The sequence below is a fragment of the Erpetoichthys calabaricus genome, chromosome 9 (assembly GCF_900747795.2).
Source record: "Erpetoichthys calabaricus chromosome 9, fErpCal1.3, whole genome shotgun sequence".
In the NCBI taxonomy this organism is placed as follows: Eukaryota; Metazoa; Chordata; class Cladistia; order Polypteriformes; family Polypteridae; genus Erpetoichthys; species Erpetoichthys calabaricus.
This window is the reverse complement of record NC_041402.2, coordinates 44,777,701-44,804,170: the sequence shown is the minus strand read 5'-3', so window position 1 is coordinate 44,804,170 and position 26,470 is coordinate 44,777,701. Positions and strand designations below refer to the sequence as shown.

The window sequence follows — 26,470 nt, the reverse complement described above, 5'->3', positions numbered from 1 at the left end:
CATCATACTAGGTTGCCATTTGACTGGCATAGGGTTAAAGTTCCATTACAGAGTCATGTTTGGTGCATTGTGCATTTAAAGACTGCCAGCGCTGCAGAACTTTGATTTTATGGGGCCATATCATCACCAGCTGTATATGGGCCATTAGATGCAATTTTTTAAAAATAAATGATCCCATCTTTCACATCACAAACCAAAACACACAACTGCTTTAAGCATCATCTTTATTTTCTTAGATAATATTTTATAATCAGGTTACATGTATAACATTCACAGTATTTTACACCCAGAACCCTTTGATTCAGTAATATATTATAAATTTGTCTTGATTTCCCCTCCTATCCCTCCAAATCATGATGGATACAGAGACGTCAAGGAATTCTCATATACAAAAAAGTACAAGAATATGAAAAAATACTGTCCATATTTTAATATATAAAACATCTTATAGAAAATCTCCCATGGTAATAAAAATTTCCCTTCATTGTTTTGTACACATACATAATGTACGTTTAACTAAAAAAAGTCTATAGTTAAATACAAGTCGGGCTTAAGACAAGCCTCAGTTAAAGATTTGAGCGTGTTTGACATCAAGTTCTGAGGATTAGTGTGTCTCTTTGTCAGCCTGAAGAGTACCAACCCTCTGTCATGTAGACTGGATTCTGTGCCCAACTTTTTATTTATTAAAATTGCCCATTGAGCTCTCTTAATGTGAACTGTGGATGCAATGACAGTAGCTTGTGACTCTATAAAATATACCCTTTACACCATCAAAAGTAAATGTTTTGAAGACAAGTCAAATTTACATAATCAGCTAAGCTTGGAAATGTGGAAGTTAAAAGTCCGCTAAGTTAGGCTTAAGATCAATAAATCATATTTTAAAACATTTTTTATTTGGTGCTCAGTGTAACCCACAGGTCTCTCTGCAATTAGTTTAAGCAAATTTATTATCAAGAACCATTTCTTTATTTCTATGTCCTATGCAGCACATAACAGGAAGAATCCTGCTGTTTAGCATACTTGTTGTTGGTACTTCCACAATCTGAATTAATGGCAAACGGACCAAGGACACAAGCATCACAGCCACAACACAAATGTCTTTTATGTAAGCCATTTAAGAATTTCTGCATGTTCTAATAGATCATACAAGTATGGAGTATCAAGACAAGGCCTACGGCTGATGTCAAGAGGCTGGGTAAAGACCACATTATGTTTTAAGCCAGAGTAGCTCAGTATCGGCATCTCAGTCCCAAAATAAAGATTTTCACTACAAGCAATGTCCTCAATCATCTTCAACTGACTGTTTGCAATGTAAACCTGAAACTACCATGCTCACCCAGGACTGAGATTGAGTCCCTCTAACATCTGGGAATCACAGAAACTAGTAAGCCAGAATTTACTTAATCTCAGAATTAGGGAAACAAAAAAAAAAAAAAAAATCACAGAAATTGATTGGGACGATGACTTGAAACCAGTGGAACTACCCAGGACTGGAATGGAGAACCCCTGCATTAAGCAGACAGCTGTGCTAAAACAAGCATTATTTAAACTTCAGACAGAATTAGATGGTTGTAAATTATATAACGGGGCAGGAGGAAATTCAAGAGTTCTACCCCTATGATATACTAAACCTTCATACCCAATTTTTCAAAAAGGAAAAAAGAAATTGAAACATGATATGCTTCATATCTGAACTACATTATACAGCGTATTATGCATTTCATTGCAGTTTCAGCAAAATAAAGATACAGCAAAAAGCAAGATTAAGATAGCTGATGTAAACTGTTTAGTCTGTACCACTTCCCTAGATATCTCTTATGTTACATAACAGTTGATCATACTCTGGGTTTCTAAATGGAGACATAACAGTAAAAAGAAAATAAAGAGTTATATTCTTGACTCGCCTCAACATTTGTGTTAGAATATGTTAAATATTGTGTGTATTATGACAAGTCACAGTTTATAATATTGCAGATACACTGCACAGTATGGCATTTTTTTACAGAGTCTCTTCAGAAGCAAAGTTAACATTTTGAACCTTTATAAAGTGTCTGCCTATGTCCTGTCTTGCACTCCCAATAGCTTTTCTTAAATCTGGTGGATGTTGTATCACTAAATTAGCATGGTCCCTCCAAACAAATCATTTCAAGTACCCAAAAGGACAGGTCTTAAGAGCCCTGTGTTTACAGTCAAGGGCATGGTGACTTTTCTTAGTTATAAATGCGTTATAAAGTTGGAAAAACTTGTAAATATTATAGGAACTGAGAATCTGATTATTTACTGATAATTAAACAATCTTGGTGAAAAAAACAAAACAATTTGACGAATGCAGAAAAAAATAATGTAAATGAGATCCAGTGACATACTCCAGTATGTGCAAATGTAAAACTCATAGTTACAAATAAAAACAAGAACATCAGTATATCACCTCACATAAGTATGCAATTGTGCTTTTTTAGCAAAGTCTCTAAATGTATTCTTCCAATGAGCCCCATAACGATATCACCTAGAGGTCTGGTTTTTAATAATAAAAAACAAGATTGACTAGCCAGTACAAGTCTCATGTTGGCCAAACCTTTGTGGAAATACAGTAAATCAAAGTGGGGAATTTGAAGGCTGGAAGTAATGGATAGGTTTTGCTCAAACTGTAATGGCTTCAAGGTTAAACATTACTTACATCTGTACTGCACAAGTTAAAAATTATTAACATTATAATACAAAACTTTGACTCGAAAATTAAACAAATCATTTAAAAATTCAATTTAGTATTTGGCTGCTAACCAGAGTCAAGTCCAAACCAATAACCCTAAGCCCAATTAACTTTTTATCTATTTATACACCGATGGAAGCTCTCAGATCGATTTTAGGACAAAACCAAGAAAAAACAAAAACTGTCCAGCAAATGAATAGCTGTTGTCCACCCACGTGCTGCACAGTTCGTGTTTTGATGGAAAGAAACATTCAAAAGGTAGACACATACATACAAACAGTCCCAAGGCTTATCATTATAACTTTCCATCTAAGGTTCAAACTGTATGAAAAGTGTCAAGTTCTTGAAAGTCTTGCCATCAGTTGTGTGTATATAAATTGGGCATTTTTATTGCCTTGCAAGTCACTCAGAATACACATGTGCATCATGCAAATATTCATTTTCTAAGCCAACGTTAGACAGGATGCCTTTCCATCACAGGGTAATATTAACAACATACACATATCATTGGAGTGAAAGAGGAGGAAAATCGAGCTGTTGCAGAGAAAACAATGGGAAAATGGATTTAATGTGCAAACTCCATTTGGGGGTGAATGGGGAAAATTTTTAACCCAGAATCAAATATCTACAAAGCAGCAGCACTCTTGTGTAAATCTAATGCAAGATTATGTTTTTATATTGGATTTCAACTCCGCACTAATTTAGGGAAACTCATATTAGGCAACTGGCAACAGAAAGTCTGTACTGGTAGTCTAAAATGTTTCTTTTGCATGAACAACTCATGAGACAGCAGTGTATAAAGCCAGTTTTGACAAAGCTTTCACCAATCAGTAATTACAACATGAAAAAAGTGGTTGGAAATTTGCAAAGGAGAAACAAAAAATAGGATCAGATAGTCGAGGTTCCAGTTATAAACAAAAAAATATTTTGATGAACAAAAAAAATATATTCCTTCATTAAAATTCTTCTTTAAACAGGAGTACACATCAGCAGCTGTATTTGTCCTTGTTAAGGATTTTATCTATAAGTGTATTCAAATGTCACTTACATTTTGAGATTTGTAATGTGCCCATACACTTGAACCAAAGAAAAAATGGTGCAAAAGCTTCCATTTAAAACTTGTGCAAAATACTTTTTTGCAGTGCAGTGTACCATTTGAAGCCAACATCCATTGTAAGAAGGCCTCACATACAGTATTTCAGAGGCTGTAACATACACCTTACCTGATCCTTGTGAGTAAAAAGAGGTAGCAAATAAAATTCTTGGTAAGATCTGGAATGACAGAAAGTGCTTTGCAGGCCATTTTGTCCAGCCCTTCTAACAAATACAACACAAATGCTGAAATTCAAACTGTCAGTCAGAAAATGTCTCATATACACCTTGTGATGTCCACAATTATGTTAAACGTTTTACTGTATTGTAGGTCCTTTGTAATGTTAATGAACAGGGAATAACAGTAAACCTCACTGTTTTGCAGGATGAACCCCTCTGCATAGAGCATTGTTTCCTTTACTTTAAAGTAGCACAGCCTTTTTTTTCCATATTTGCAGTACATTAGTATTATCCTGTCTAACACTTTAAAAACTATAACCTTATTTCAGAAACAATTCATATATCTCTGAAAAAAGACGTTAGTGGCCTAGCAGTTATCTCTGACATGCAAATCACTTTATATCAGACTGTCTTTGCCTTTCAACCAGGAATAAAACACTAAATTATGTTTTCTATATATATTAAATTTTCTTTTGTCAAGGTTGACAGAAACAGAGAAAAAGCTAAATTGGACAACCTATTCAAAGAAAGCCCTACATTGTGAGAATATAGACTGGAAGGGGGGTTTCTTGGGGCAGTTGTGCTCATATGCTTGCTAAGGGTCATGACATGGTAATGCCCAGGGATTTCTAGAAATTAAAGCCACATGCCCTTTATAAAAGACAAGTAGCACAAAACTTTGTAAAGCAGAGTTAGGGTATTACACGAAGGCTGTCTGTTATAATATTTTATATATGCATTCTTAAACAAGGAAATGTCTTCATACTGTATTTGTGTAATCCTGGAACCGGCACCTATCTCAAACTATTAGAAAATGTATAATATTAAACCATTAAAATGAAAAGAAACTGCAAATAATTAATCAGCATCAAGAAATCTTTGAAAAAATCTCCAAATTCAGTTTTAATATCAAATAGCATTTTAGATATTGTTCTTATTTTGGGCATTCAGCAAGCAAAAGGCATAATTAAAATGATGATCATAGAAATTAATATTAAATCAAGATTTAATGAATTATTGTCGGAATATGAATATAAAAATAACATTTCGTCTTGAAATGTGGGTGTTTGAACCTAAATCAAACTTGACTAAGTTATAGCTGAGCAGTGGGAAAACATTATAAAGAAGACTAGCGTGCCAATTATTTGTGTGCTTTCTTTTATTATTTCTCAAATTCAAACCACGCCAATAGATTAGAATAAAGCAATAAGTATATGAATGAGCTAAGACTATCTATGATGGTAGTGCCAGTTATTATGTTTGTTATTTTACACGTATAAATATATAGAATATACTGTACCTAATAAAAGGAATATATATCAATGACAATATACAGGACAAAACATTTTCATAAATATAATAAAACTGTGGGGCATAATTTGCATTCTACAGCTAAGATAAAAGCCTATCCAGTTTGCTTGAGTAAGCACACATACTGTGTGTGCATTTACATATTCATTTACCTGGCAAGCATTTTCCATTACAGACATACACAGGGAATCAGGGCCTATATCCCAGCAGCCTTTGGTGTAAGACAGGGACAAGTACAGACTTACGTAAATGTTGGTCAGAGTACTATAGATTAATATTAGTAGTGATTTATATGTCAGAGATGCTTCATCTGTCTATAACTTAGCCTAACTTTAACTAAAATAAAAGCAATGGTGTCAAACCGGTTTACAGAATGGCTGTACAATCAAAATTAAGGCTTAGTCACTAGTGGTCTTGTCTGGCTGGAGAAAAGAAATAAAACCCCACAGAACAGTATCAAGTACAAATATTTAGAACTCAAGGTTTCTTGTAGTCTCCCCAAATCATTATCACCACTTTGACAATAATTTGTTTGTGAATAGTCCAAAAAAAAAAAAAAATGATGTTAGGACACCAATCATGATTGTTGAAGGACTAAAACATTTCTCTTGTAGTCCTTCAAGGATGCATCCCCAAAAATTAACAAGCCATTCATTTTGGGGTTTAAATATTCTGGTTGTTGATTAAGTTTTCTTATTTTGGAAGAGACAAAAAACTGTTTCATGTATTCTCTAGCTTTGACAGAACAGGTCATCTCAATGCAACCTCCTAAAAAGGGCACAGTCAGTCTTTCTTTTCAGGCATGACAATCCAGTGTGTTAGAGGGTAAGAATATTGCCATCTTCTCTCATACTCTCCTGACTGGTGCTAAATTTGCTGGGGCTTCCATTGTGAGTGTTTGTGGAGCTCAGTGAGGCTTTGCTGTCAGAGAGTGAACTATGAAGTGACAAACTTTGCTGAAAGTGCTGAAGGAGACTCTGATGGTCACCGTCCACAAAACCTGATGCTAGGTAAGGTGGTAAGCTGTCATTTTCAATGATCAAGTCGCCCTCATCATCACTCTCTCCTTCATGTGTACTGCAGTTACTGATATAATGGGAGGCTGGACTGGGAGTTGAGTCACTTGAGAAACCAGAACTGCCTGATGCCTTACTACTACGTACCACATTGTTCCGTTGATTTGCTGGCTTCACAGTTACAATCAAATTGTGGCTATTAGCCACCATCATGTCCGTCACTTGATCCAGGGATTTTCCCACAACATCAATGCCATTTACCTCCAAGATTTCATCATTAACAGCTAGTAGGCCTGTACTCTCAGCTAGCCCACCTTTAACCAATCGGGATATGAAGACACCTGGCACCTTCTCCAATCCTTGGGGTGTGACCCGCACACTTACTCCATCTCGAATGTAAAAGCCTAAAGGCATATCAGTGCCATGTTTGTGTAAACGGACACGACGATGTGTCTCTGGAAGAATATCTACATCAATAATGGAAGAGATCTGTCTGAAGTCTTGCGGTAATCCGATAGGAAGGTGTGGCTTTGACTTGTGAACCGGACGAAGGCCATGAAGCCCCTTCTTTTTACGTGGGAGAGATCCATATGGGAAAAGTCCTATGTCTGCTTCAGCTGAAACAAATAAACACAGTGTTATTATCACATTATATCACATTTCCATTTAATGCACTAAACGAATGTATAACATGAATGAATACAACATTAGTTGTTCTTGAGGTTCATTCTTCTTTGTCTTATCAAGGTACAGTACAACAATTCTTTCTTCAAATACTATTACCTCCAATATAAGAAAGTTGTGTATAGTACCTGTAAAATGGTCAAAATTATTATTTAAGTACTTTTTGCTCTGGAAGAATAGAATTCTACAGCCATGGTATGTTTTTTTTATTTTAATAATAATATCTTACTACCTGTTGACAAACATTTTCATATTACCTTTTAAGTATACATATCTTGATCAACAACAAATTATAAACACACACAACATAACCCATCTGGTACCTGTTGCAATGTACACAGTTCTCTCTATGCTGTGGTTCCTATTACCCACCTGAAAGAAAGAGACAATATATGTGACATTTTGAAGAAATCATTTTATGACCTGAATAGTAGTACCAATCAGAAAACATCATCGCACTAATGCAATATTATTTGAAAACGAACAGCATCAGATCGGGTGTGAATTTATACTGGAGTTGTTAGTTACAGTCAGATCAGAAGGGGGGGGGGGAGGGGGGGGGTGCGCGAGGGAGAGCGTGAACGTGAATGACAGAATAAGACTGAAAAAAAGGTAACTTTAAGAAATGCCACACATTTACAGCTGCTCTGACACTGTTCGTTTTCAAATAATATTGCATTAGTGCGACAATGTTTTCTGATTGGTACTGCTTGGGTCATAAAATGATTTCTTCAAAATGTCACATATATTTGTCTCTTTATTTTTCCGATGCTGTGTTGACATTGTGCACCAGAAGGCGTGAGCTTATTCAGTGCGAGCAGGAAGCACGCAGGGGGCCGGTTGCTGTGTGCTATAACACACTTGACTTGGTGGCGATCAACGCACATGTACTGTACAAGGCATGCATGAGGGCCACTGAGAAAGGAAGAGTGTTCATGGCTCACCTTGCAGAGGAGCTTCGTTGTTGCTTCTTGCTAGAAAAGGAGATGGATAAAGCAAAAGAGGATGCAACTTCGACAAGCTTCTGTTCCAAGGCCGCCGCTTCCCCAGCCCCTTCAGTGTAATAGTAACCACAGCACAGAGAGAAGTGTGTACATTGCAACAGGTACACATGTCGTAAACATAGAAAGGACGGTCCTTGGGTGTGTGGGAACTGTTAACATTTGAATCTGATGATTGCATATAGCGCAGAACTGACCTCTCTGTACTATTCTTTCCTCTGCATGTCCTGGACTACAAAAGAAACACCATGCACCCAAAACTGGACACTGGCAAGATCGGAAAAAAAAAATAAAAAAAACACGGTCACTGATTAAAACCGCAAGAAGGCATGCAAATGAATATGAATAATATGAATAATGTTGCATCAGTACCACAATGTTTTCCGAAATGTACTATACCGGTCATAAAATGAGTTATTCCAAATATATACATATGTCTCTGTTTTTTGTCAGTGCGGCTTTGACATCATGGACCATAAGGTGCATACTAATTCAGCATGAGCAGGGTCACTCAATAAAACTGAATTAAAAAAAATGTGACGGTGAGATAAAAAGAAGGCAGATTCACCAGCGTTTGTGTGTCAGCTTTTATCCCTCCAGATCAGAGAATTTCCAGTTCCATTGTCTTTAAACTCACATCTAAAGTTATTCCCAATTTCAGATAAAAAATAACCGCATCAGATCTGGGGCGGGGGTGGGTGTTGTATCGTAACTGAGAGAATAAATGTAAAAAAAAACACGCTAACTTTTACAAGTAGTATAAATTTACACCGGCTGTTACAGACACAAATCAAATATAAGTTTTTTATTGTATATTAACAATAAGAGCAGCTCACTACTCAAAATGGTAAATTTGCCAGGGAGCCGGTTTTGAACTCATGACCTACAGGATTATAAGTCCGCGGATCTTACCACTACAACATGGAAGCAGTCGTATTGTTCTTGCACCTTTTGTGAAAGTGTTTATTTGATATTTGGCCATTAGCCTTCACACATTATACAGTTCATGTCTACATTTTGTTATTTATTGCTAAAACAAGAAAAACTTTTCTGTTTTAACAATGTGTTTACACAGATTGTTGAAGACACAAAAGACACATCAAATTATTTCCCCTTACAACTCTGGGTAGCTCACTCCCAGATAATCAATCAAGGCAGGAACTGGGAGAACTTCTTCCCCATTCTGAGGTGGTGGGGTGGATGGTATAGTAGGCTGCTTGCTGCTTGGGCTTATCGACACATTTAGAAGACAAAAGACGCTGACGGAGAGGTGCGAAGGGATTTAAGTTGGGCCAGATTTACAAGTTGTTTCGTTGGCTCTGGTAATTCTAGTGTTAAAAATGTCACTACAGTAATCCCTCGCTATATCACGCTTCGTCTTTCGCGGCTTCACTCTATCGCGGATTTTATATGTAAGCATATTTAAATATATATCGCGGATTTTTTGCTGGTTCGCGGATTTCTGCGGACAATGGGTCTTTTAATTTCTGGTACATGCTTCCTCAGTTGGTTTGCCCAGATGATTTCATACAAGGGACGCTATTGGCAGATGGCTGAGAAGCTACCCAATCAGAGCGCGTATTACGTATTAAACAAAACTCCTCAAATATATTGTGAGCACAGAGGCTGCTCGCACCCCTAGAAGATACGGCCACTCCTCAGAAAACACGGAAAGATTACCTTCACATTGCTCTCTTCCTTGCTGGGCTTAAATGTGGCTGTTTTGTCAAGCGATGTGCTTCCTGCATGGTGCTTCGCAAACTTAAAAGCTCGAACGGCACGTATTGATTTTTAATTGTTTGTTTTTCTCTGTCTCTCTCTCTCTCTCTCTCTGACATTCTGTGCTCCTGACGGGAGGGGGTGTGAGCAGTGGGGGGGTTGTTCGCACCACCAGACGATACGGGCGCTCCTCTAAAAAAATGCTGAAAGGCTACCTTAACATTGCTCCCTTCCTAGCAGCTGCGTTGTCCGGCTGTGCTTCGCATACTTAAAAGCCAAACAGCCCTATTGATTTCTGATTGTTTGCTTTTTTCTGTCTCTCTGACATTATCTGCTCCTGACGCGCATTCCTTTGAAGAGGAAAATATGTTTGCATTCTTTTAATTGTGAGACGGAACTGTCATCTGTGTCTTGTTATGGAGCACAGTTTAAACTTTTGAAAAAGAGACAAATGTTTGTTTACAGTGTTTGAATAAAGTTCCTGTCTCTCTACAACCTCCAGTGTTTCTGTGCAAATCTGTGACCCAAGCATGACAATATAAAAATAACCATATAAACATATGGTTTCTACTTCGCAGATTTTCACCTTTCGCGGGGGGGTCTGGAACGCAACCCCCACGATAGAGGAGGGATTACTGTATTGTTATTTTAATAATTGGTTATTTTTGTTTCTAAAACACAAATGTAAAGTATCATTAATGCAAGAGTTAAATGTGGAATGTTGATATTTACGTAAAAAAGTTATTAAAGAAAACTACTTAAACTTTGTGTTAAAAAACGATGTCTGCTGGCTGTTCAAGAAGTGCACTACAGTGTTCTATAGACACAAATTCTTTATTGGAGTGTCCTTTGTGCATCCATCATTAAGTGAAAACTGTGATGCCTCCATTCTAACCAAAATCCAAATTAATACTGAAAAGCACAAGAAGGATTCTATTATGGTCAAACTACTGGAGCACAAGTAAACAAAATGGGGTTTCATTCAGAAAAATGTTAACCACTGTGATATAGCTTTTTAGCCAGCTGCAGCAAAGCACAGATGCATGTGCACATTTAAAAGTGTGACATGTTAACTTTGATGAAAAACTGATTAAAGAAAACAAAAAAGTATCTGTCACAAAAATATAACATTAGTTATGCAATGCAGAAAAATGCCTCACAAAAATATTTGGTAATGCAGTAACAGTAAGAGACAGCATCAAGATAAAACTAATGTACAATGTGGTTTTACTAAATAAAGGCCAAAAGTCCAGAGACCACTTTTATATTATTGCAAATGTTCCAAAATACCCTTCATAGTAATCTGACTTGTATTTCAGTAAATTAATTCATACTGTATATTTAAAAGAATGTCATATTTGCACAGGATAATTTTCCCTGGTACTATTATTTTCTTCTGAATATTTTATTTTAATACTTCCTAGTCCAAGGGACATGGGAAGATGTTTTAGTGAAAGGATACAGAAAGTCACTGTGATGCCATCATCCCATATTTAAGATAGTACTGGGCATGTTTTGCTAAAATTTATTTGGGCACTATTCATATTAGTGAAAATTAGCAGAAAATGGAGTACTGACTTACACTGTTATGTTTACACAAGCTTACTGGGGGAGAAGTCACTATAATGAGCAACACATTATAGATAATGTCAAGAGAATATCACAATTAAAAAATATATATATTTTAACTGTAATTTTAACTGTATAAATGGACAGCTAGATAAGCACAGCACAACAACTTCATCTGTGTCCAAAGATGACATCATTCATTGTAGCTGAACAAACATTATATTTAATAATAATAATGTATTTCATTTATATAGTACCTTTACCTAACTCAAAGATAGTCTAGAAATAAAGAAGCAGATAGAGTCCTGATTAACCCAGAGATGGAAATTGATCAGTAGGCCGTGAGAAAATGGTAAGAAAGAAAAGAGCATTAGCAGCCAATGAGATTAAGCCAATAACAAATTACAAAGATCCTGTGGGGTTGTTGCTTTGGCAACATCTCCTGTGGTCCTAACAGCAGAGCAATAGGATGTTTGTCGCAATATTAATTCCTTTCAGGATTTAATGCTTCTCCTAAGGAACAAATTACTGATATACAACAAGCTGTCTACCACAGCAAAAAGATAAACTTCTTTATAAATATATAGTCCCCTCCACAATTATTAGCATGCCGGAAAAGATGAACAAAAAGAGTTATAAAAAAATTCACCTTTTGTTGAATTACCTTACTCTCGCACTAAAAAAAAAGATAGAAATCTAATCTTCTAACCGAATTAAATTTATTCTGAGAAAGAATAAGCTCTCATCAAGGAATAATTATTTTTTAACAAAACCATGTTGTTATTTGTCAATAACTGACTCATTCTGACAAACTAATAAATGTACGTTGTTCACTTTCTACAAATCAAGTAAATATATTGCATATAATTATTTTAGCATATGCAGGTTTACTTAAAATCTACTCATCTATCCATTCATGCACCGATTTTCTACATACATTTATTACACTGTAAGGCCACTTGGAGCCACACAAGGTACAAAGCAAAAACAAAACCATGACGTTTTTATTTAGGACATACTCAAATGAACGTATCCTTAATGTCTTTGCAGGTATTATTTACACCAAATATTTCCCATTACGAAGTTAATTTTTAAATAATAAAGATTTAAGGACCTAATAAAAAAATTAGGTTTCAGACTTCAAGGTAAATATATACTGTATTGCAGGTTGGTCTTGCTTTCAGTTTTATTGGGCCCATGCAAGTGCACAAAATAAATTTTAATGTATATTTTTTTTTAAAGAGACATCTTTTGTTTAGATTATCATCTGTCAAAATCTTTGTCTATGCCTCTGATGTGCACTCTCCATTTCTGATTTATTAACCCCCCTCCCAATGGTTTAATATCCCTTACCGAATGAGAAATGACACTCAATTTAATGGGTGAGTGAAGCCACTTCCTCCCCTGTACTGTGTGCAACATTTGGAAGGATGACCTTGATCATACTTTTCAATGATTATAAATCCATTCTTTCCAGAAAGACCTCAAAGTCAATACAAAACAAAACACCACTCACTGCCTAAACCCTAAACAATCCAACACCAGAAGTGCATGCAATGTGTAAATAATGGTGTATGTATACAGTATATCCTGGTGAAAGGCTGAGCTATAGGATAACTGCAGGTGTGTCTATATGCACATTATTATCAATATAATTTAAAAAAAAAAAAAACGTTTGTTTACTAAACTGACTTTGGATTTATTAAGGGGAAAATGAGGTCAAATGAAATATGGGACATTAGGACTAAAATATTTTGTGTTGCAAATGTAATTATTTCTTCTAGCACAAGCTGTTTCGCAAAAACAGCCTCAGTGATTAAAAACTAATAGACAGATCTTAAAGGCACTAGGCCCAAATAATTATGCTGGCCCAGTGTAAAACTAACTAAAAATGGTCTCTAGTTTCCCATGAAACATTAATCTAAAGAAAGTGGAATACAATTTAATCTGTGATGTATTCAAAGAATACAGATATAAGCCAATTAGCACATTATACAGTCCAAATAAGAAAACTAATTTTTCAGTAATCATGATGCTAGGTAGAGTATTTTTACTGGTGGTGTATTACCTTTGTAGAAAGCATTAATTTAGGGTCAGTCAACCTTAAACTGCACTGTGTCCTTTTTCCTGCCATCTATAATGTACACCTCCATTAATAAGGTTGATGGTCTTAATTTGAAGCTGTGATAGTATATTAAATTGTAGCACCAAGTGCTTTTAAGTCTTATATGTTCAGGTTTCATTTTCCCATACCCTCACAACATTTCAACCACAAGGATGTTACTACATAAATCCCTAAACACTTATTTAAAAAGCACTTTATATGCAAAAGCAAGAATGTATAATTGACATTCAACACAGAGACGTACACTGATGTGTCTACAGTAGCTCACCCTCCTGCCCCTGCTCCTTCCCTCTCTTTGGCCCAAGCACCTGATCCTAACTGATCACTTCCAAGGACAAGTGCATGTTTCATTTTCATTGTAAGAAACTTAATAAAAAAAATGGCAATAAGCAAAATATTTTGTTATAACGCTAGGCAGGTTAGTTTAATACACTATAAGGAAATTTAATTACAGTTTATGATAATTATTTCTAAGAATTTTACAAAAAGTGTTAACATTAGCATGCATGTTAAGTTGGTTTGCATGAAGTTATGATGTGGAAAGTACGTAGTAGTGTGTCAAGTCTGTGTATTTGTCTGCTTACTCTGTCAGCAAAAGAGAAAGAACCAGTTTTGGCAATACCATTTGAGCTCAGTCAGTTCAAGTCTAGATTTCATTCTAGTGTCAGCAGGCTGTACCTGCAAGAGAAACACCACCTCAGGTTTCTACAGACTGTTGGGAGGGCTTGAGCAGCTGGGTTCAATACCAACTGGCCTGAGTGATTTGACTCAGTTGTTAAGTGGTGCTATAAAGCAAGCACTAACTTGTAAACACTTTTGTATTGCTAAGCAGTAATGGCCTAGGTGTATGGCTGCCAATGAACCCTTAGGTAGAATACAGACTTGGATCAGCAAATGGCACTGGGGAATGTGTTGCTGATCATGTTGTCACTAACTTATAAGGCAAACTGGTGGCATGAACTTGCAGGCAAGAGTTAAGGGCGAACAGAGGAAGAACCAATGTTTTTTTTAAGGGCTACCTACTATCAGCTTTGTCAAAATAGCAATGTCCATTCCTCCATCTTTCATCAATGCTACGATTATTAGTGTATATTCAAAAGACTTTCAAACTAATTTAGTGCATCCAATATTGTTTCAGTTGCTGAAACTGATCTTCCCTTTCTTGTTATCAGTTTCTTCTTCTTGTGTAGGATACCATACTCACTGACCCTTTGATTTTTTGCAATTACACTAAATGTAAGACCTATACTTCTAAGAGTAATAATGTTCTGCCTCATTTAATTTGCAAATTGCTGTTTTCTTACCATTATCACTGGACTTTACAACTGTCTACAGTGTAATATTGTCCAAGTAGTACTTCAGAGGATGTAGTAAAGTAGTGTAGTAGTAAACTGTTTGCTACAACTTGCAATTTTCCAAGATTATTAAGGTTAGCTAGTTGCCCCCAGATCTACTTCCTTCATTCTCTGAGGTGCAGAACATCCCTTAGGGTAAGACCAATACATTTCATATCATCCGAGACCACCTCCAATCACATTGTTTTCAGACTCTATCTGGGTTTTACGACTTCTACTTCGATCTTTAAAATTCCTAAATTTGAATATAAAAAAAAAAAATACCAAAATTTCTAAATTCAAGTTACTGGAAACATTTAGTTGTAGTTATTGCTGAACATGGGGGTCACACCAGTTACTGAAAACAAATATTCACATACTTTTTCACATAAAAATAAATAGAAACAGATCATTTTCCTCAATAAATAAATAATCAAGTACAGTATATTACATATATATACACACACAAATGTGTAAATATATATATATATATTATATATATATATATATATATATATATAAATGTATTTACACACACACACACACTATGTCATATAAGCATACACTTACAGTACTTACAGTATATGGAGAATTTAGACAAAAATATCTGATTTTGTAACATAAATGAAAACAAATTATCTAAATGTATCATTATCTACTTTTATAACTATAATTCAAGGCAAACCCTCCCTCTTTCTTGACCTTTGGAAATGAAACATGACATTTCATTCAATTGAGCCACTAACTTAATAGATATGAAAACAAGCCTACATGAGTACAAGCTGCACCATGCCATCCAATTACCATATTTTAATCATTTGTAATGGGTTGGACTTTAGGGGAAGGGGGGTGTAGTAAAAGACAGGAGTTAAGTTGCAATTTAAACAATGTATTATTGATAATATTCAGAAATAATAACAATATACAAAGTACATTTGAATATTGGCAACCATACAACCTGATAAATGGTGATTTGTAGTTTCAGGCGGCACACAGACTTGTTAGTTACTTAAAATGTCTCTAGTTAAGGCATCATTTTGTGGTCAGCTTTATTCAGAACAGGCCACATGCCTGTCTCAATATGGCCACTGAGCTGTGCTCTTCATTGTGTTGTCCTTTTCAGTTCATGGTGTGAGAGATAGGCTTTTGATACAAGCCAATTCCAAACAGCCATACTTCAGACCAATGGGGGAATAGAACACCTTCACACCTGCCCTCCAAACCATACAGTATGTTAAGGTAAAGCTTGGCAGTTAGGCAGCCTGGCTTTCCGGCTTGGGTTGAGAGAGAGAGAGAGACTTTAGCAGAGAAACACTTACCAAACTGGTTTGAGGTACTTCGCCCAAACGTAACAATAAACCAAATAAATCGTAAAATTCAAAGAGACCCATTCCTAAAAGGGGGAGTAAACATGAATGCTTCTCACTAATGTAACACTAATATTATATTGCATTGCCTAAGTTAAAAAAAGAGTTATAAGACAGCACACTTGAATTAGCAGTCCCATTTCTTTAATGCACTGCAGTACAAAAACAGTTTACATTTAATCAATGACAACCATTTGCAAAGCTATTCCTAAGAGAAAAATCTATGGGAAAGGAAAGTGACAACCACACTAAAATCAATCATCATGGTCTGAAATAGCTTGTTTATTTTTGTTCATTCGTTGCACCAATGATTTAAGCTTTTTCTACTATAAGCTTCAAATTTCAGTCCCTTCTTAAATATACTAATTCAAAATGAAGGAAAATATTTTTATTTTAAATTTTATACTTTTCAGAGACATGGTTCACAATTATTAGTGATATCCATATAAAACATGAAATGTTCAGTCATAACATTTTCCTTTACTCTGTTATGAAATAAAGCAATTCTTCCATTCTTTCTTTAAACTTTGGCAACACACTTTTCCATTTTTTTCATTTACTTGGTTTGAACATCTTAAAAATATTAAGAAAAAAAAACAGTGCTAAAAACAGTACCCAGAATGGATGGACTTTATCCATTATTTGAAAATTAATAGAGAAAGGCATTTACAAATACAATGACTGCTCACAAGAAATGTCAATAAAATAATTGTTTTTGTGATTTATCTGACACTGGTACACATATCAGACCCCTTTCACTATTTCAGCCAGCAGATGGCAGCAATGTTCTCTTTCAGTGCACAACATCTAATTCCCTGATCCTTCAGGAGAAAAAAAAAAGTGATGCAGTCCACCTCACCAGGGTGTTTTTCTCCAGACTGTATCTGTTCCGCATCAGCCGTTACTCCTCCTTCATTTTTCAGCTGCTTTGAATTATAGAAAGTGCATTTTTGCTACAGACCACTCCCACATTTCATGTATGAGATTTGCACACTCCTCCACACATGATACAGAAGACAGGAATGCTTAACTTTCATAGGTCTGCTTTTTTAATGCCAGGAGAGGTCAGAGGCCCTCTGCTGCTATTTTTGGAATGCTATCTTTAGTGATTTAGATAGCATGAGCACATCTGCAGGTTAAATGTATTCTTAAAAAGCATTGGTCTGTAGTACGGTACACCAAAAGAGAAAATGGGAGTGCCTTCAATATGTTACATTTTACTTATCATTGTCCAGTTAGCAAGTTATTAGATATTTACATTCACATGTGCAAACCAAGAATGACCTGCCATTATGAAAAATACAAAAACATTTTCATTCACTAGAAAAGGGCAGACATTATATACACCTCTAAATAACCAATTATCTTCTAGAAAAGGTATACAGATATACTTACACTTTATGAACCATTAGTTTATAGAAACTCATCTTATGAATACTCTATGAACCATATGAAAGAAGGAAAAGAGGAAAAAATAAATGGATATTTGTAGTTATGCAGAATGTAATTAATCAATAATCCAGGATGTATGAAAAATGTAGCTGTGAAGCAAAGTTAAGGAAGTATTGTTTCATGTCTGCTGAATCACGTCTTTTGCCAGTGGAAGAGGTATTAACTACCCACAATGCTTTACGGGAAAAAAACTGGCTTATTATCTGGTTTATTATATGAATGGATATTTGGATAGCCATAGCCTATAGGCCAGAAAATTAAGGTTGTCAATCCATTACTGACACTTAAACGGGACTGGTAAAAAAGACCTGGAACACTCAGACCGGACTTGTGGAGGACGAAATGCATACATACTAAAACATACAGAGAAATAAAAATGTGAATTACTAGAGCATCTACACAGGACAACTTTCACTAATGTACCGGGAATTCTTTATTCTGTAAACACTGCCCTTGATGATGTTACTCTCTTGCTGTGTAATGCTGTGAGACACATTATTGCAACTCTTGGTGATTCCCTCTCTATTAATTACATTTTTTCAATAATGCAGTCCCAGACAGACAGACAGACAGACAGACAGACAGACAGACTGACTGACTGACTGACTGACTGACTGACTGACTGACTGACTGACTGACTGACTTTATTAATCCCAAGGGGAAATTCACATTTATGCCTGTCACTTCTTTGATTATAAGATTTGTAACATCTGATCCGTCCTCTCAACCTCTGCCTCTCAGGTAATTGTTTAGACTCCTGTTTTCACATGACTAAAATACTCCAACAGTCTAGGCTCTTAGGAATTGCTTTCCAATGTCTCCAGCACCTTCATAAATGCAGCTGCTGTTCTCTGCTCATACTTTCAGACATGCTTATCCCCTTATTCACTCTATCCACCAGCTTATAGTTTAAGCAAAGTTCAAGTTCTATATCTTGTTATGACCTACATGTTCCATTGCATCCCTTAAACACCTCCAATCCTTGTTTTTCTACATATCCCTATAAGAAGACAATGTTCCACTTCAGTCTTTCTGTGCTTTCTAATCAATCAAACCTGTATGTATAATGGTATGTTTTTGTATGTTACTTTAGATAAAGGTGTCTGGTAAATAAAGAATAGCACCAATAATAATTAAACCAACATTTCGACACCATCTGGGCCAAGGAGAATACTCTGGAATTATTATTCGCCAACATGTTACACAACATTTTGACATGGTAACTGAAAAAAGTTAAAATAAAATGGTAATGGAAAATAAAATAGAGCTGAACATCAGGTGTCTGCAGACCTGAAATGTAAAATGTTCCTCAGCTGCATTTTCTTACTAATGAGCAAACGGTTATTTTCAAACATTTCTAAATTGTGACATTTAAGGACAATCATTCTTTCTTGTTACCATCTACTGTGTGTCTACTGTTATACCAGGCATAGGCCTAATTCAATTTTTCAGTCTGTGTCAGACACTTTAGATGCTATACCAAAATTATACTGACTTATCAATTAACATCTCTCTATTATAAATGGAAATCTTGTGACGAGACTTTCTCTAAGATAATTTCAACTCCCGCGAGAGATAATTTCAGGTTCCGCGAGATGAGACTTTTTGCCAAGAGATTTTGCCAAGTCCCGTCCTCCTCTCAAACATTTACAACCACACCCACGGTCCACTCACTTCTCATTGATTTGAATGCTATTGTCAGACACAGTTCCTGCGCTCTCAGCTCCAAGTGGGGTCAGAAATAAAAGACAAAGAGTAGAAGACAAAGTAGAACATCGTAAAGAGGTTCAAAAACACTGGTGTGATGCACATGCAGAGCAGGTTAGAGATAATGAAAGCACTAAAATTCGAAAGTCTCAAAAAACTGATAGTAAAGATCGCATTAGCACTACCAAACGGAAATTATTACTCGGTCAAATAATGGAACAGCGAATAGAGATTGAATATATGGACATAGGTGATATGAAAGAAGTATGTAGATATTGTTCAGCTTTAAACTTTAAGTCGGAGACTTGTAGATCATCTAATTCATGTTGCCATCAGGAAAAAGTAGTGTTTCTTCCCAATGAAGAGGCGTATCCGCGAGAATTACAAGATTTGTTGTTTGGTGAAAGTGAAATCCACATACGCAAGCAGCAGAGACGCAAAGTCTGGGGGTTGGCGAGCAAAGCGAGCAGTGGGCAGGGCCCCTAGTCTCTAAAAACCATTACATCTGATCTAATTCTGCTCTTTACTTTTTACTAGCTGCTTTGCCATTGTGTAGAGAGTCATCCCACAGGAAAAAGACCCAGAGATGTCTATTGTTTACCTTTCTCAACAAGCTACTTAATATATAAAGGTACAAATATTCCTGCCTTGCGCCCTGTGCTGGCTGGGATTGGCTCCAGCAGAACCCCGTGACCCTGTGTTAGGATATAGCGTTTTGGAAAATGGGTGGATGGATGGACAAATATTTTTATATACTGTATTGTAAACAATATATGTGGTGGCATTTAACAAATATCAAATGACGTTATTGGCTGTCAGTAAAAGGGGTGACCTAGGGATACTTTGGGAAATGTGAAACTATGCTTGAAATTCATTATAGAGTTATCTAATTTGTCATCATCTGCAACTTGTAATAGTATAATTCGACATCCTCAGGAAACGACATTAGAAACTGTAGTTGTCAAGTTTGACATTCCTTCTCAGCTAGAAGTCATGTAATGTGATCCTAGCTTTACATAAATTGATTCATTACAATAGATTACATTCCTCAAATGAGAGTTGTACAGGAGTTCTTGTGGGATGTGCTTCATTGGAATGCTTTAACAGATGTCATTACAATTTATATATACATACAATTTATATATACATCCTATTCCTCACTTCCTTCCTTATATGTTTCATTATACACTTTTTCATATGTGACAATTAATAATATATTATTATAAGTAAACTGCAACTTATATAGTAATTAATTAATTATATTTTTATATAATAATATTCTATATATTATAATTAATTAATAATTATACATATACTGAGACCTCCATATTCCTGTTTCTTTTTTACATTTTTGCAATGCAAGGTTGTTCCTCATAAATTGGTGTCAAAATTCACTTTTTTTCAGAATTTGAGAGTCATCTGATGTGTACTCATCCGCATATGTATATGTAAATCATTGCAGCATTTTAGAATGCAAAATGGGCCCCAATTTCCAAACTATAAGATGCTATACTGTCTGCAAGTGTCATTGGACAAATTCAAATCAGGATGCTGTTACTGCATTACAGTTGTAAATTTGTGCAACTGGTCTGAGCTTATACTATTAAAAAGTGTTAGAGCATTACAACAATTCTGAGGAGAAAAGGCCATTCAACCCAACAAGCTTACCAATCCTATTCATCTAGATTCGCCAACATAAAACGGCACCAAGATGTGTGTCTTTACCACACTACTTATTAATTTTCTCCACGTTTCTGTTGTTCATTGAAAGAAGAAAAACTTAAAATCTGTATGAAATTTGTGCATATCAAGTCGGCAGCTATGTCCCCATGTTCTTGTTGAAAGAGCATGTTCTTGTAACAGCAGGGACCCACAGTATTAATGCAACATTACTGAGGTCTTGAAAAACTTCCATTTGGACTCCATGTCCCTGATCTCTCCTGACAACATCCACAGATGAGAATTAACTTCATCCTGAACGGAGTTAGTTTCTAGTTCTCTATGCATATCCTCATAAGTAAACTGCAACTTACAAAAAATCTCCATCACAATGAAGGCTGACATGGACAGGTTAATTAATCAGTAATAGGTTTAGCCCCTCAAGTCAACGACATCAAAGCAGCACATAGCAAATTCATTTTTTTCAGATTTATTAAATCTTAACGTTGCTCATCCATAAGATGCAAATACCAAAATCATGGTTTTGTTAAGTCAACCAACCTATGACAACCTTAGCCAAAACATGTGGCTATTTAGAGTGGCATCCAAATTCCAATAAATATCCTAAATAGACCCTGGCCATGTACCATCTGAATAACCAATACTTGTGCTCTTTTCCCATTTGCAGCAATCATCACTTCTTGCTGCTCAGGTCAAACCAATGGTACTTATTCACTTCAATACACTATGGAACCCAGGTCTTCAGAGAAAAGCTGCTACATGGCAGTCTCTCTTAAAGGTTGTCCCACAAAAACACAAAATTCATTGCAGGACTGTACTTTGCAGAGTTGAGGCAGTGTCCACAATGAAAGAGAATATATAAAATTAATCTTGGCAGAAATCGAGTCTGAAAGAAGAGTGTATCACTAAAAGCAAAAAACAGAAAGATGCAACATGCCAAAGATTAGGGTCAGACTTCAGACTAGAGGCTAAACTAGGAAATGGGTTGGAAAGGGTCCCGTTTCACACCCTTTTATGTTTTACATCACAAATGCTTTCTGTAAAGGACAAAGAACAGGACAGTAAAAGGCAGCAGTTTCGCTTAGAATCAAAAAATGATCTCCATAGTTGAGAGCGGGATTTAAAACTGCCACCAAAATTATCAATATCTGTCAGCATATATAAGTTGATTATGAGCATACATTGTTTGATTATGAGAGCAGAGCTTCTTCCTTGTCAGGTATCCTGAATGTATGACAAATATTAGAAGCAAATAAACAAGACAAATTCAGTTGCTAGTGCTCATCTAAATGCTCTGTTCATTTTTGTTTAATAATGCTGGAATGACAGCAGTCAGTCCTTCGTATTGCTTAGTACACATCAACAGATTGTAAAGCTGCCACTTAAACACAGGATGTTGGCACAGAGGATAAACCACCTTGCTTCATTATAACAGAAAGCCTTCAAATAGCTTCCATTCTGCAGAACCAAAAAGGTGAAGAACAAGAGACAATATTAGAAAGAAGTGAAACTAATACAGGACATTACCCAGCTCTATCACTATTCCAAATTAAACTACCGTACTATGCAACTACTGCAAAAAGCTTGCAAATACTGTACAAGGTGTAAAAAGCATACAGAAAGCAATCAGGACCTGTCATTTATATCACTGTGTGTATTCTAGAGAAAAGCCCTGATTGAAGCAGACGAGAACAAAGTACTCAAGAAATACATATAACACGAATAATTCTATATAAAAGGATATGTGGATTTTTCCCTAATTTGTGTAAGACTAATGTGTGAATCAAATGTTTTATTAAACAATAGTCATAACAAATCCTGATCCAAAAAGAAATAAGGTAGTAGCTCACTTTGTAGTTTACAACAAAAATGCAACTCAAAGCTTAAGGAATAAAATTACATTATAAAGATAAATGACTTCAGATACAACATTTTTTGTGCTTCTTTTAGAAGTCAATCTAAATGTGTCAGCAGCCAATGATTTGTATCCAGATAGCTAGCTTAAACTATAGTCAGCTCAAATGGATTGTACTAGCACAATATGAAATTTGAATTTTAGGCTGTCTATACTTGAAACAGGTATTAATTAATTGGAACTCAGAAGAGCAGTAGAGGAACTAAATCAAGAAAAGGAATTCAGACAAACAGGGTTCTTTACACACTTATGTCAAGGACCCTTTTTTCTCTATTCCCAGCAATGAACTCATTAGTGGCACAGAAAGGTAATATAAGAGGCTATCACTGGTGTAGCAGCAACATATGGCTATTACTAACAACATTTCATCATAGAAGTCCACTTCGATTTCTGCAGTAAGCAGAGTATCCTGGATTTTAGATTTTTTTTTGACAAAACACAAATAATTCTCCCTCCCAAAAAATGTACTGTATCAAATTTGGTAATGAGCTTTGGGAAAACACTTAATGTTGTGTGCATAGGACATGTGGGATTAACTTTAAAATGAAGTTTAGTCATTGACAGTGTTAAGAAAAAAGGTCTGTCCATAAGTAATTGTCTTATTGTATTTTGGATCTTAAAAAAATGCATATTGCAAAACATCTGTAGGGCTAAAAAGAAACTGTCAGCAGTCCAGACATACTGAAGAATCAAGAGGCTTTAATCAAGAGGCTTTAATGCTGTGTTGTGTATCATTTAACAAATTAATTAAAAGTCAAACAACCTTACCATTTTAATAATAGTTGAAAACTTGACAGACAACAAAGATATTTATAGGAGACACCAAGGCTAATATCATTTATAGAATCCAGTTTCTTTGTTTGACTTTGAAACAACTATTCACTTCTTTACTTCTTTTTTAGGGAAATTATTTTTACTTCATGCAGGCAGTCAAATCTAACAAATAGTGAAGGAAAAAGTGGCTATCTGTGTGGAAACAGTAAAAAGGTGATGGGACAAATGCTGTATTAGAATCACTGAGCACTGGAGACCATTTTGTGGATTATAAACACCACCACAAAGCTTATTTTATAAACTGTTTTCACAAAAAAGTATAGTATTTTATGAATGATCCCCAAATTCATTTTTTTTAATTAATTTGAGCTGAGTGGATACTAAACATACAGCCTTATGGTTTCCAGTCCCAAAACTCCAATGGTAGCCTATACAACCACTGGTAGCAAAACCACATGTTACTAATAAAATACATACATAGATTCAGAAAACTGCGTAATGCAGTTCTGTGGATCAAACATGCAACACTTCACTTTTGTCCTAGGTACAAAGATGAGTTACAAAGATAGTAAGGTTAAATTACTTAAATGAAACAAAATGACCAAGTTTAAGAACAGACATACTTGGCACCAGGGCTGTGGAATAGGAAGCAATCATTGGGTTACTGAAAATGGAGTCAGTAAAAATGTACTGGCTCCAACTAACAGACATAGGACTAAGTCCTACATACAGTATGCAAGTCTCAAGTAAACTTTAAGTCTCAAGTTAAGAAGATTATGTTCTACCAAGTCGAGTCGATTCACTAGGTTTAATCAAGAAAGTAAAAAATGTGTTTACATATTCACTAATATCTGCAATTTTTCTAATTATGATAGCATGTGTACTCTCTAGAGAAGCACCCTTTTGAAGCTATTTGTATATATACTATTGGTTTTTCATAGTTTCCTCATAAGCGCAGTGTGTCTAATATATACAATATTTTAAAAAAGTAAATTTTGAAAGGCTAAGTCTGCCAATCCAGGCAAGCATAAGACGCCAGGCACGAACAATCCCTAGACAAGACACAGGATTTCATCGCAAAGAGATCACAAACATGCACACTGGGGACAATTTAGTATTGCCAATTGACCTAACCTGCATTTCTTTGGACTGTGGGAGGAAATTTCATGCAGACATGGTGAGGCCATGCAAACTCCACACAGAGAGGACTCAGGATATGAACCGTGCATGTCATTGCCACTGCTTCACCATGACACTCACTTCAGAATATCATTACATAATCAACTGTGATTTTAAACATAATTTATTTACATAATTGTGTATTTATTAATTCATTAAACATTTCAACAATTCCTCCATCATTTAGAATGCATTGCACTTGCAGAAAAGTACATTTTTCTACTTATTTGTGAACAATGTGGTCTCATTATCACCTCTCCACAACCAAACACCAGCAGATCAAGGTAAGTGCATGAAGGTACTGCCAGTATTTTCAATTCCACTTTGAATAGTGAGGGAGTTAGCTACATTTTTCTGACCATGATAGATATCCAAGTAGTGGATCAGTTGAACTAAAATACTACAACTTTTAGTATTTTTTAGCTACTGTATTTATGGTACCAAACAAGGAGCCCTGATTCGCTACTAACAATACACTTAACATCACAAAAATGTAATAACATGGATGTGCTGCCATTGTATGACACAAATCATCAAAATTTGGTGTAAGCTTTACTGTATGTGTCATAGTCAATCTATTTTGATTATTTGTTTTCATTGTCATAACAGCCGAAAATCTACTTTCATATATACATGTAAAAGCAAACTGGATTAAGAACCTAAATGTTTACCCATGTAAAAGTCTACATTCACTATTATTCTTCACCAAAAATTTGGCAAGAAGTAAATTAGTCTTCACATTTTTTAATATAAAGTATGAGAAAAGATCAGTCAACACATCTTCATTCATAGACAGATCATTATTTACTTGTATATTAAAATTAAATGAATCCAGAACCCCCAAAAAACATTTTGAGTCCTGACTTTTAGAAAAATAGTTTAAGTATTTAAACTAATGACATTTTGTAAACGATTGACCACAATAAATTTTAGTTGGTAAACAATTTTAATCTCCATCTCTCTTTTCTACCTTGTAGCTTGTACGTTATGTGTTTTCAATCACATATGAGTGAGTATAGTAAACATATTACGAGTCGGAGGTATCATAAATAGAGGAGTCAGAGTCCAAGGTTTTATGTATGGACTCCGCAGCCCTGCTGTGAAAACAATTGATTGTCTAGCCAGTATAGTCAATATTTGGATTACAAAGAAAGTTTGTGCGCTCACAGAAAATTAAAAACTAGACCCCACAAAGAAAATTAAATACACTTCGTGAGTTTATATTCTAGAACCAATCTGTATTTATATATGTACCAGCTCTGAATTTAGTAATTAGTATATACTTGCACTTTGATAGAGAATTGTTAACAGTGCTCTGCACATGCACTTAGTGAAGAGTGCTACACAAAAAGTAAGGTGTCTTGTATTGTACAAGAAATGAGACAGGAAGCAAACTGATGTAAACAGCTTGAAATCTAAAGAAGAAAAATGTACAGTATATTATCTATAGCCAAATGTTATCTGTCAAACAACTATTCCGTTTTTAGGCAGCCAGTTATTTGACAAACTTTGAATTTTGAAGGTAATTCCATGAGTATAATAAAAAGAAAAAAAAAAGCAAACAGTTTTATTGGGGCAAAATACACAAGTCACCAGCTGAAAAGTTCCCAGCTGCCCAAAACTTTTCTCATTATACAAGTACTGTAATTCCCAAA

General features: G+C 35.4%; 1 protein-coding gene across 1 annotated transcript in view; it reads right to left on the bottom strand.

Annotated features, from left to right (window-relative positions):
• Nucleotides 1–210: 210 nt before the first annotated feature.
• pard6a (par-6 family cell polarity regulator alpha) overlaps nt 211–26,470 on the bottom strand; it is a 97,801-nt gene continuing 71,541 nt past the window's right edge. The window contains exon 3 of the mRNA XM_028809418.2: nt 211–6,926. Within this exon, the coding sequence (XP_028665251.1) occupies nt 6,112–6,926 (815 nt within the window). The 3' untranslated portion in view covers nt 211–6,111. The remainder of the gene's footprint in view (nt 6,927–26,470) is intronic.